Here is a 12,238-nt window from a genome sequence, read left to right as displayed (position 1 = left end):
ACCCACAGCCCCGTCCGCCCGCCCGCCCGCCCGCGCTTCTTCCGGGCGCCGGCAGGAGGCGCCCGCGAAGACCCAGGCGCCGCGCGCACTCTCGCGAAGCCGGCCCAGGGGGCGGAGGGAGCTCCGGAGAGGAGGAGCTGAAGGGGGCGCGGCTTGCTCCGGGTGCCTCCCGGGCGCCGGGCCTCCTAGTCCGCCGGGCCCGAGGCTGGCGGCTGACGGGGGTCGCGGCGGCGGCGGCGGCGGCGCTGGCGGGCCGTGGGCCGCGGGCGGCGGGGCACTAGCTCCTGCTCCGAGTGTTAGTAGACAAGATGGCGGCGGCGCCCTGGAAGCCGGTCTCCTCCTCTTCTCTGCTCTCCTCCGCCCCGCCGCTCGCCGCTCGCCGCCTCCTCCTCGGTCTCCTCCTCCTCCTCGTTCGCTGCCTCCTCCTCCTCCTCCTGCCGCAGCCCTAGCGACCGCCGAAGCGCCGGCCCGCTCTCCCGGAGCTCCGGAGGGGGATAGACGGGGCAGCTGCGGGCTCCGGCGACCGCGGCAGAGCTGGGGCCGGGGCGGGGACGGCGGCGGCGGCGGCGGCGGAGGCGCCGGGTGGGGATGGGGTCGCAGACGCTGCAAATCCTCCGGCAGGGGGTGTGGGCCGCGCTCAGCGGGGGCTGGTACTACGACCCGCACCAGGCCACCTTCGTGAACGCGCTGCACCTCTACCTGTGGCTCTTTCTGCTCGGCCTGCCCTTCACCCTCTACATGGTGAGTGTGGGGGCGGGGAGGAGGGTGGCTCCTTCCCCCTTCTGGCTGGCAGGGAAGCGCCGGATTTCTAGAGTCCCGCGGGCGGTCGCGCCTCCCTGGCCCCGGGCCGGGGTTGCGCCTTCTTCCCCTTCCCGGTGCGCATACCCCACTGTCGCGCGCCCCCCGCCGCTCGGAGCCCGCACCCCCGTTCGCTGTCATGCTCCCCTCCCCCACACTCCCCACTCCGCTCTCCTTAGGGTTTCCCCTACTTCAGTGATGACACGAGAAATGAAACAGCAGCAGCCCCCACCTCCCGTCCCCGTGCGCCCAACCCTTGTACTGGGGAACGAGTAGCTTTTTAGGCCCCTTTTTGGAGGTCCTGAACCGGTAGCCTCTCCAGCTTTCCCACCCGGGTAGGCAAAGCCCTAGGGGGCCTCCCTGCCCTTAGCGTTTTGTGGTAGGCGCCGAGCATTCTGCTCCGTGGGGGACACCGCATTCCTCCTTGGCACGCGCGCTCATTTGCTCTCGGTTCCTCGGGCGCCGGGCACCCCTGGGCACTCCCTTCACCCGAGGCGGTTCTCGCTCCCCTCCGGGAAGAACCCTCGGTTCACCTCGCCTCTAATCCGCGTGCAGAGCCTTCGGAGTCGGGGGAGAACGTGTGCCGCTCTGTTTGGAACGCGTTTGTGGGTCGTCCGGGCTCTTACTCGCTAATATAGGTGGTGGTTGAAAACCTGGCTTTTAACCTTCCTGCCCCTAAAAATCGTTGATTTTGCGACCACTGGTTCTTCTCAGTTCAGCTCCGTAATGAGTGGCTATTGTGTTTCCAGGCCAGCTTTGGGGGGAGGAAGCGGGGGAGATACGGGGAATCTGGCTGGCATTTCAGCAGATTTGTTTGGGTTGGTTCAAGGCCTTTAATGATTGGCAAAAGGAAAGTACTGTACTGCCTGTTGCTGAATTCAGTACGATCAGCTTCTCCTAATTATCAAGGTTCTTAAGCTATATTTGAACTGAAAGTTGTAAGTGCCTTTTTTTTTTTTAACACGTTAGGTTAGGGTGGGGCGTTACGGAAACTAATATGGAAGAGAAATGATACTTAAGCCTCCATTAAGTTTTTTTAAGTAGGAAGATTGGGAGGGATGGTGACTTTATTTTAGGAGAATTCCTTTTAATTCGTTTCTGTTAACTGTGGTTCTTCATAGAGCTAATAGTAAACGTGCTGGTTTAGAAAATCTCGCAATAGGACTATAATAATGCTAAAGGTGAGGACACCCCAGTCTTTCCTAAGTGAAACTCAATTTCACTAACGGGCAGGAAAAGTGCTTGTTTAGGGGAAGATGTGCCAAATTTCACTTTCTCAAACAGATTTTAATTGTTTGAAATTGTTTTGAAGGGACTTACTGCTTGAGGTAAAAAGACCATTTTTAGAAAGTGCTGATGACTTTTTTTTATTTTAGGGAACTTGTTCAATCTTGACCCATTCTGAAAATTTATCACAAAGTATTATAATTTTCAATTAATTCTGGCCTAGGGAGTTCTATTTGCATTTCTGTGCCTTCCAGGAATATGACATCATTAACGAACAGGTTAATTACTTTGGGTGTAAGAATCCTCAGGCTGTCACAGGGCTTTCATAGCAGGTTTCTCTCATATCCAGGAGAACTGTAAATTTAAAACTGAAACTGGTTCTTGAGATGTAAGGATTAGTTGGTGTGTCCCAGCGTAAGGTTTCCATGTTAGCACAGAACTGTGCTCCTCGCTGGCTAAGCCTTTGTGTATTTAACAAACATTGCTAAAGAAAATTTAGAGCAAATAGAAAGCAATACGTTAGTTTACTGCTTCATTTTGGAAGTTTATTCAGTTAAATTTAATTCACAAATAAATATTTGAGTGTCTACTAGTATGTACTGGGCAATTTGCCGGGTTCTGGGAAAATAAAATTGCTTCTCTTGTCTCAGTTTATGCCAACTCTATTCTTCTTAAACCTTTAACAGCTCTTCTTGATTCTTGCTCTCTCTTCACATCCAGTTCATCAACAAATATTGTGGGTTCTGTCTTCAAAACCTGACTAGAATCTAGCTAATCATCATCACTCTCTTGATTCAAGCCACCATTATGTCTCCTCTGGATTATTGCAGTGTTCTAAGGAGGCTCACTGTTTCCATTCTTCATTCTCTGTTCTCCACACAGAGAAGTCTGAATGATTCTTTAAAACAAATCAGGTAACGGCACTCTTCTGCTCTCAGAGCCTGCCCTCCCATGGGTGTCCCCATCCCCAACACATACATTTGCCTTCTTAGAATTTTTCCCACACACCGCTGTGTTCCTGCCTCCTGGCCTTTACACTTGCTCTTTCCCCTCTGTCTGGATGACCTCTTCCCTCCAGATGTGTGTGTGACCTGCTCCACTTATTTCAGCTTCCAGTTATATTGGAAGCTTTCCCTGACAATCTATGTAAAATTCCAACTTCCAAGCTCCTACAATACTTCCTAGCTCTCCTACCCTCCTTTAAGAGCACTTATCACTAGTTGATATATATTTATTTACTTAATGTCTCATTAGAATATAAGCTCTAAGAGGTCAGAGACTTATTTTGTTTACTACTGTTTTGTCAAGACCTAGATCAGTGCCAAGCACATAGTAAGTACTCAATAGTGAATGATTAGAAATGAATATGACACAGCTTTTGCCTCCAAGGAACTTAAAGTCTAGCTTGGGGATAACGAACAATGACAAGCATTAGACCTGCTATGAAAAGGCTAAGTACAGACTGACGCTGAGCTTAAAGTCAGGGGATGATCTTAGTCAGGGGCCAGTCAGCAAAGAGGATTTGTAAACATTTAGGAAACACTCTGGTGCTACAGTGTTGAGGTAGATAGTTTGAAGTACACATTTGACACAAAACCCAACATTCCAAGTTAAAATCTCAGGCAGTTATAGATTATTATTTGTATGCTCTTCCAATAATTAACAGATAATGGTAACTATTAAGTATGTATATAGGTTCTTTATCCCAAACTCTTTGTCTTCATTTTACTGATGAAGATACCTGAAGTTTAGACATCTGTGACTTGTTTTGTGATCTTAGGCAGGTAATGAGTTGGGATTTACACAGGGCTTTAAAAGCCTCTGTACAGGCAGCCTTTTGTTTTGTTTGTTTTAAGACCCAAAGTCTGTGACAAGGTAGTAAATTGAGCTAGGCAGTCTTAGGACTTTTTTTTAAAACATCTGTTTATTTTGTTTAGGTAAATACAGTCCATGCTTTTTTTGTTTTAAAAAAATTTTTGTACAGATTTGACATATAATATTTTGTGAATTTAAGGTATACAACTTGTTACTTTGACACATTTATATATTGTAAATGATTGCTGCTGTAGTGATATTTACCACATTACATAATTATAGTATAGTTATTGTATGCATTTATTATACTGTGCATGAGTTCTCTGGTTTACTACTTGTTGCAGGATTGTACTCTTAAACGACATCAATCTTACCCCACCTCCCTTCCCCTGGTAACCACCACTTGCTCTCTGTTTTTTTTTTAATGGGTTTGACTGTTTTAGATTCCACATATAAGTGATATCGGACAGCACTTGTCTTTCTCTGTTTGACTTCTCTCACTTAGAATCATGTGCTCAGGTCTTAGGACTTTTTGTGTAGGAGTCAAGCATTTTTGCTATTAGTAGCTTTTGTGGATACTTTGAAAGGTAGAATTTATAGTTTCTGCAGTTATAAACTTTAAAGTAGTGAAAGTCAAGAAGTAATTTTTTCCTCTCACTTTCATTGTCCTTTCTGTTTCCCTTAAGGCACTCAGCTCATTTTATCTTATAATTATTTTTGTACATGACATGTCACAGGTGGTGAACTTTGTGGGTTTGAGCTTTGTGGCATTTTTGTGTGCTGGAAGGTAGATTGGAGTTGGTGTTTTCTTGATTTCTGTGTCTTTGTTATTGATTGTGTGTCCTTTGGGTAAGACTTTCCACCTTCTGAACCCTGAGATATTTCATGGGTAGTTTGCAAGGAAATATTTATGAAATAGAAGAAATTATTCACCTTCAGAGTGACCTTCAGTAAATGTCATTTGAAGAATGACTAATTAAAATAGTGTTTCCTCTATAATGTTCTATGACTAGAGGAAGTTAGTAAGTCAAATCATTATCTTAACATATTGTTCAACATTGTTTTCTTCTATAAAGAGTTATATCACCAGGTGATGAACTGTAACATGAAAATCTCTTTACATAAGTGGTTCTCAGACTCTAGTTGACATGAATCCTTGAACATGTTAAAAAATGCACTTGTGTGTGTCCATTCTGATGTAAAAGATCTGGAGTGTGGCCCATTACTTTGTGTTTTATAATCATCCAGGTTAGGTTAAAGAACTTGATCAATATGTCCCTAATCCCCAGCTCCCGTCTTAATAGCCAGGCCTACTCAGCATCTCTTCTTGACCGTATCGCAGGCATTTCAGTGGTAACATGTCTAACGCTGCTCTTGATTCCCCAATAAACCCACCATCCCACCACCACAAAGTCTTACTCTGTCTTTATCATCTTAGTTAATGGCACCATCTCTTATCTAGTTGCTCATGCCATCCTCTCCACCCTTGCCTTATGAGCAAATCTTATCAGTTCTACTGTCAGAACACCTCAGACCTCTTTCCACTTCCAACTTTTTTGTCTGCACTACTACCTTAGTTTCTATTCTTGCCCTTTTCCAACAATTTCTCCACAAAGTAAAGGACACCAGTCTCTTCATGTCATTCCCTTCCCCTTTACTATCCTTCAATGATTATCTTTTGCATTTAGAATAAAATCTAACATCCTTACCAAGGCCTCATCAAAGCCAATTCTGCGTTTGTCTGCAGTTGGGGCATTTTCCCCTCTGTGCTGTAGCCATACTGGCCTCCTTTCTGTTACTTCAACCTCCTGAGCTTGTTCCTCCTGCTGGGCTTTTGTATGTGCTGTCTTCTGAAAGGATACTTTTCCTACTTGCGCTTTCCAGGGCTGGCTGCTGCTTGGTCTTTAGGACTGGACTTGAATGTCATTCCCTCATAGAGGCCTGACCTGATAACCATAAACAGTTCTCACTCTCTTTTTTACCATCATTCCATCCTGTATCTTTTCTTCTACAGTGCTTATCACAAACATATTTACACCTCTTTTTGTTTACTTATATGCTGTCTCTAACATTCCCTCCCTCCCATATCTTGTAAGTTCCATGATGGCATGAGCTATGTCTGATTTATTTGGCACTGTCTATCCAGTGTCTGTATTGTGTTTGGCTTATATTAGGTTCTGAATAAACATTTGTTGAATGAATTTGTATTATATACGTGAATCTTTTTTAGACTTAGCAACTGAACTGATACAGAATAGTTGAGGGTGGAAGGAGTACTGCGATAGCTTGTTAAATTAAACATCAGTGTGCAAGACATAAATCAAATATAGAATTATTGAAAAATCAAATATATAACGACTCTTGAAAAAACCCTTAAGTCAAAGGGTAGCATATGAGGTATAATAAAAAAATACTGTGAATGCTGCTGCTGAGTGCCCTCCGACAGAGAAAGGCAGGGATCTTCAACACAGGAAGCGAGCAGCGCGTGGAACCTTAGTAACATGGGTGACAAGTTTCAACTTGTTTGGTGCAGTCAGTCAGGTGTGAGCTACGGTTGAAAGAAGGTGTGTTTTAAAGTGTGCCGTAAATCATCCTCCATCATGACACCACTCTGTCACACATGGTTCTGGTACAGCAATTTCTGTGAAATAAAAACATTACGGTCCTCATCCACCTTCTTCACCAATCTGGCACCGTGAGACTTCTGGGTCTTCCCCAAAGGCAAAATGATTCATGACATCGAGGCAGCCATGACAGCACAACTAAAGACACTCACAAAAGAGGACTTTCAGAACTGCTTCAGAAAGTGGCAAGAACCATGGGATACGTGTGTTTGAAGCGAGGGGGAGTATTTTGAGGGGATTAATGGCAATGTATCTTTTACTGTAACAAATTTTTAAAGATGTAAACATTCACCATATTTTTTGATCACACCTCGTATATACATACACATATATACACATGATATATACAGTAATATATATCTTGTAAATCTTTGGGGAGATTGTACTCAGAAACTAAATCATTCATATAAAAGTTATTTCCTTTTTTTCCCCCTGGTTATCTTATTGTTATGTTCTGTAGCTGATCTTTGTCATCTATAGAATGATAAATCCTTTATTAGTGAGCATTTCTCTGAGGGCCTCAAGTCATTTTCTTTTAAAATATTTAAAAATATTTTTAAGATCAATGTAAACAAGATCAAGCTCTGATGACTAAAACTGAAGTTTACGTATTTCCTAAAAAGTTTTGAGTTAGGAAAGTTATATTATAAATTAACAATAAAAACAAGATTATTTACTATTAGAGTATTTTCTGTATCCTTTAGGAAAAGTCTAATGAATAGTGGATGGTCTCTTTTGACCTATATTTTGTGCCTTTTCTTACCAGTATTTTCGATACTTAGTATTGAGATGAATGTAATTATTTCTATAATTGGCTATGGCATAGATACAGTTCTTACCTCTGTTATGTCACATATAATAAGTTAAAGGTATGTTATCCAAAGATGGTTTACAAATGCAGTTTCCAAAAAAGCAGCCATATTTATCAGCTTGTAGAAAAACTTGTGATTTACAAATGTTTTAGTACCTTTGGTTAAAGATGGAATGTTTCATGCCATTTGAGAAATTACTCCAAGTTGTAAAATCTTGGCAATTGAAAAATTAGGAAAGTTTCTATTTCTTTTCTAGTTTTTGAATACCCTGTTTCCCCAAAATTAAGACCTAGCCAGGCAATCAGCTCTAATGCGTTTTTTGGAGCAAAAATTAATATAAGACCCAGTCTTACATAAGACCCGGTATTATATTATATTGTATTGTATTATATATTATATAAGACCCACTCTTATACTATAGTAAAATAAGACAGGGTCTTATATTAATTTTTGCTCCAAATAGATGTTTTAGAGTTGATTGTCCAGCCAGGTCTTATTTTTGGGGAAACATGGTACATAGATTTAACTAGTAGTTTTCTTTCTCTAGCTGACTTTATTGAAAGTTAAGTAATGTTTTTCCAACATTTTATTATGAGAATTTTCAGACCTATAGAAAAGTTGAAAGACTTGTACCTACCACTTGGATTCTGCAGTTTTTATTCATTGCATGTCTTTGTCTCTGCATCCCCTTATCAATACCTTTTTTTAGAGGGATACATGTGAAGTCGGTTGCAGATACCAGCACAGATCATCCCCAGATACTTCAGCATGCATGCCATTAGCTAGAGTTCTGTAAGGTACCAATCCTAAGTGCATCATTGGCTGAATGTTGGGTTTCGATACATGAATACACCTGCGTGCTGTAAACCCATCATGTTGTAGAACATTAGCACCACCCCAGAAAGTTCCTGCTCACGCTTCCCAGTCAGTCCTCTCACCCTTGTTCTGATTTTTTCTCCACCATTGATTAGTTTATCCTGTTCCAGAACGTCATATAAATGGAATCATGTAGCGTATACTTGTGTTTTTTTCACTTAGCCGTAGTGTTTTTGAGATTCATCCATGTTGTGTATCTTAGTAGCTTGTTCCTTTTTATTGCTGAGTAATATTCCTTTGTATGAATATACTACAGTTTGTTCAACTTTATCCATTCTGTAGGTAAGGACCTCTTTCCAGGTTTTGGCTATTATGTAAAAGGAGTCACCCCAACCTGAGGGTGTGCCTTATCAGAATCTAAGAGAAATTGGAAAACTTAATTGAATGTCAAAAATGTTTTCTTTTGTCAAATAAGACCATGTTTTAATTAAATTAATGATAATAGCATACTTTATCCTTTCATTTAAATTTTAGAAGTCTTTAATACTGTACTTTTATTTACTCAGCATTTAGATTTTTGTCTATTTTGTCAACACAGTAGAACCTTTTTGTTCAAATATATGTATGCTAAATTAGAAGTCATAGATAAGTAAAAAGAAAATGAAAACCACCTGCAATCCTATTCACTCAGTCTATTGAACATTTAAGTAATTAAGATGTATTTGGAGCTTATAAATACATGTCTCTTTCTTACAAAAATAGGCTCGTAAAATTTATACTGTTTGGAAGCCTCCTACTTTTGCTTGACTATAAATCGGGAGTTTTTATGTGGGGAAAAAAGTAACAATTTTAATAACTGTGTAGTAGATCCTAGTATGGATGTGTTACAGTAGAGCTAATCATTTTCCTGCTGTTGGTTATGGAGGTTGTAGTTTTTAGCTATTTAGAAAACACTAGGGTGAATATTCTCGTAAATTAAATCTTTGTATCAGTCTTTTTTGTAAATTCCTAGAAGTAGACTTGTTGGATTAAAGGATATGCATATTTTTCTTAGATAAATAATCATTCATTTTGCAAACATTGAGTGAATCTTTATAATAAGAGAGAATATGGATGAGCGAATGAGAAATTGATAGTTAATAATATGAGGTTCCTCTGAAGGCAAAATAGGTTTGTGGTCCAGGGAGCACAGGTAGTAAGGGATCATTCTCAGAAGAGGAAGGAAGGAGGTAAGGATGAATACTTAGGGAAAAAGGGATAAACAGGTGGTGGTGAAAGTTGAGGTATATCTTTTATGATTTATGTAATTAATGTCCTTGAAGTACAGAGTGAGAGTGTTCAGTTGATAGTGAAGGACGGAGGTGAGGAGGGTTTCCAGAAGGTGAAATGCGAACCTTATTTTTGGAGAGTGGAAAAGTGAACTGACTAGCAAGAGATGGTAGGATTGCTGGGCAGTTTTAAGGATGCCGTTGAGGTTGGAGAACATGAGTTTAGTGTATTGCAGAGGAACGTTCAGGAGAGCAATTTGGGGTAAAATATGCTTGGAAGTTATGAGCATTATAGAGGATAATCCAAGCTATAGAGTAGGTAAGATTTGGGGGAAAATATAATTCATTAAAAAGAAAATGGACCCGACAGAACTCCAAGGCGCAACAGCAATTCAGAATCAGCAAAGGAGACAAGGAAGGTAGGAAGAAAATTAAGAGAGGTACCTCCTACAGAAGCTAAGGTTGGAGAATATTTGGAAAAGAAGAAAATGGTTGAAAATGCCAAATTGCCCTCCTGAAAGGTAGTGCTAATTTAAATTTTCATCAACAGTTTTCAGAGTACTTGTCTTCCCACCTTTACTCACCACATTGCAAAACACTGTGTTAGTGTTGTAAGTTTCATATTCAATGGAATGTTGAGTAAAATCATTTTAGTAATATTCTGTTTATGATATAATCGGCAGCGTTTTCCGTAAAGTACTTTCTGATTCAAATTTAGTTACTGCACTAACATATCACATAATTTTTATCTGATTTTTTTCTGTGTTCTGTAGTCAGATAATTTTCACAGCAGGCAACTGATAAATAAGCAGAAATGTTTCTTTGAGAGGAAATTGATTACTTTTTTCTGCTATTTAATCTGAGTTGAATCAAATGGTTTTCCTCTGTCTCTGTGCATAGCTGGGGAGAATGGAGAATTACTTTGTACCTCGGACACCTAGAAATAGTAACACTAAAATAGCATAGACTAGTGGTATGGAAAAGGGCAGATTACAACAAACATTCTGTGGATTTTACTACTGTTCAGTTTTTTAGCATAAAGATGAATTTTACCCAATTTCAGTGAAGTAAGTAGCTACTGATTCAGATTCTTCTGGTTCCTCTGCCTGTCCCCCCGAAAGTTGGTTAAATGCTTTCTTTGGTAGAATAGTAAAACAGACTTTCCTTCCTTTATCATTAGAACCTGAGGGGTTGCATCTTTTATAACTTGCACTGTTGGTGCTAGTCTCTGTTGCTTTGTGTTATGATAAGAAAGAAAAGAAAACCTAGGGATTTGCAAGCCATTTCCTTTTGAGGTTTTAATGGGGGAAAAAAAAGTCCTATTCTCTAGTGCTTTGTACAAACCAAATAGAACCCTGAGTGCCAACTGCCCTAAGAATAGGAAGGAAGATTAGTCATAAATTTGAGAAGCTTGAATCATGTATCTGGCTGTTTTACTTTTGCTCTCATTCCTCACTCCCTGAGTGTTGTCTAGACATAAACTAAACAGATTGAACCACCATTGTTAACGTCTTTAAAACTTTATATTTTGAAATAATTTTATATTTACAGAAAAGTTGCATAAGTAGTGTAGAGAGTTCTTGTCCTTTCCCCAGCCTCCTCTAATATTAAAATCTTACATAACTACAGAGCATTTATCAAAATTATGAAACTAACATAGATGTAGTACTATTAATGAACTATAGATTTTATTTGGATTTCACCACTTTTTCCATTAATGTTCCTCCTTTTCTGTTTCAGGATCTAATCCAGGATATATTGCATTTAGTATCATCATCTTTAATAATGGTTTTCTTACTGTTTCCTTTACCTTGCTGGAATTCTATTCTTTAAGGGATTTTACGATTTATAACAATTTATCAAATTGTATCATAAGAAAAACTAGTAAAGGGTTTTATGTCTGTGATAGATTCATTTTAGATGGACAAAAGTGGAGAGTATTCTGAATTATTACTATTTTTTAAAAAATTTTATAGGGGAATATTGGGGAACAGTGTGCTTCTCCAGGGCCCATCAGCTCCAAGTCATTGTCCATCAGTCTAGCTGTGGAGGGCGCAGCTCAGCTCCATGTCCAGTTGGCCACCCCTCCGGAAGCTCGTTGTCTTCAGTCTAGTTGTGGAGGGCGCATCTCTCTGGCCCAAGTGGGAATCGAACTGGCAACCCTGTTCAGAGCTCGAGCTCTAACCAACTGAGCCATCCAGTCGCCCCTCTGAATTTTTAAATCATGCGTTGACCGTTAACCTATGTTAGACTATTTTAAAATGGATGTGTTTTATATATGAAGAATTGTATGACATGAAATAATTCTAAACACGAAAAGACTTTACACCTCACTCATGCAGAATGGACACCAGTTTCCTAGCTTCCAGTATAATGCTGCTTTTTTCTAATTTATAAATTGGAGGCAATGAGACAAATAAACAGCCATATTTCAGGGAAGAATATGACTAAGTACTCAGGAATTGGAAGGAGCATCCAGTTATTTCCTAGAAGGATTTATGCAGACGATAATTTATACATACACAACATTTACTGTATGCTGGGCGCTGTGGTAGGCCTTACGTGGGGACTTCGTGAAGTTTGTTCTGGAACAGCATTCCCCATAATCTTCCGATCAGGCAAATGAGTCTTTGTTCGGGAAAAAGATTGTTTATTACAAGAATATGTATTCTTGGATGTAGTGGTTTGCTCTGCTATCAAGGATCTTATTGTAATATATCCAATATATTAAGGCTTTCTCAGTGAATTATGTTTTAATTTCTCAGAATATTATTTATGTCCATAATATTAGTGTTCCTGGTCAGTATCTGGAATGGTTAAGAGAAAGGATAAAGAACAAACAGTTAAGAAAACCCCAATAAACTGATTATTATTTGCA

At 40.4% G+C, this 12,238-nt stretch overlaps 1 protein-coding gene across 5 annotated transcripts in view; it reads left to right on the top strand.

Annotated features, from left to right (window-relative positions):
* The first annotated feature begins 128 nt into the window (after positions 1–128).
* PCNX1 (pecanex 1) overlaps positions 129–12,238 on the top strand; it is a 134,405-nt gene continuing 122,295 nt past the window's right edge. For 2 of the 5 annotated variants that reach the window (XM_033107018.1, XM_033107019.1), the window contains exon 1: positions 239–741. In XM_033107018.1, coding sequence (XP_032962909.1) covers positions 589–741 — 153 coding nt within the window. In that variant the 5' untranslated portion in view covers positions 239–588. Of the gene's footprint in view, positions 742–12,238 lie in introns of all 5 variants that reach the window. The other 3 variants (XM_033107021.1, XM_033107020.1, XM_033107017.1) reach the window with 2 other exon arrangements.

This window comes from Rhinolophus ferrumequinum, chromosome 6, assembly GCF_004115265.2.
Source record: "Rhinolophus ferrumequinum isolate MPI-CBG mRhiFer1 chromosome 6, mRhiFer1_v1.p, whole genome shotgun sequence".
NCBI lineage: Eukaryota > Metazoa > Chordata > Mammalia > Chiroptera > Rhinolophidae > Rhinolophus > Rhinolophus ferrumequinum.
The sequence above is the reverse complement of the archived record's forward strand: the minus strand, read 5'-3'. Positions and strand labels throughout refer to the sequence as shown.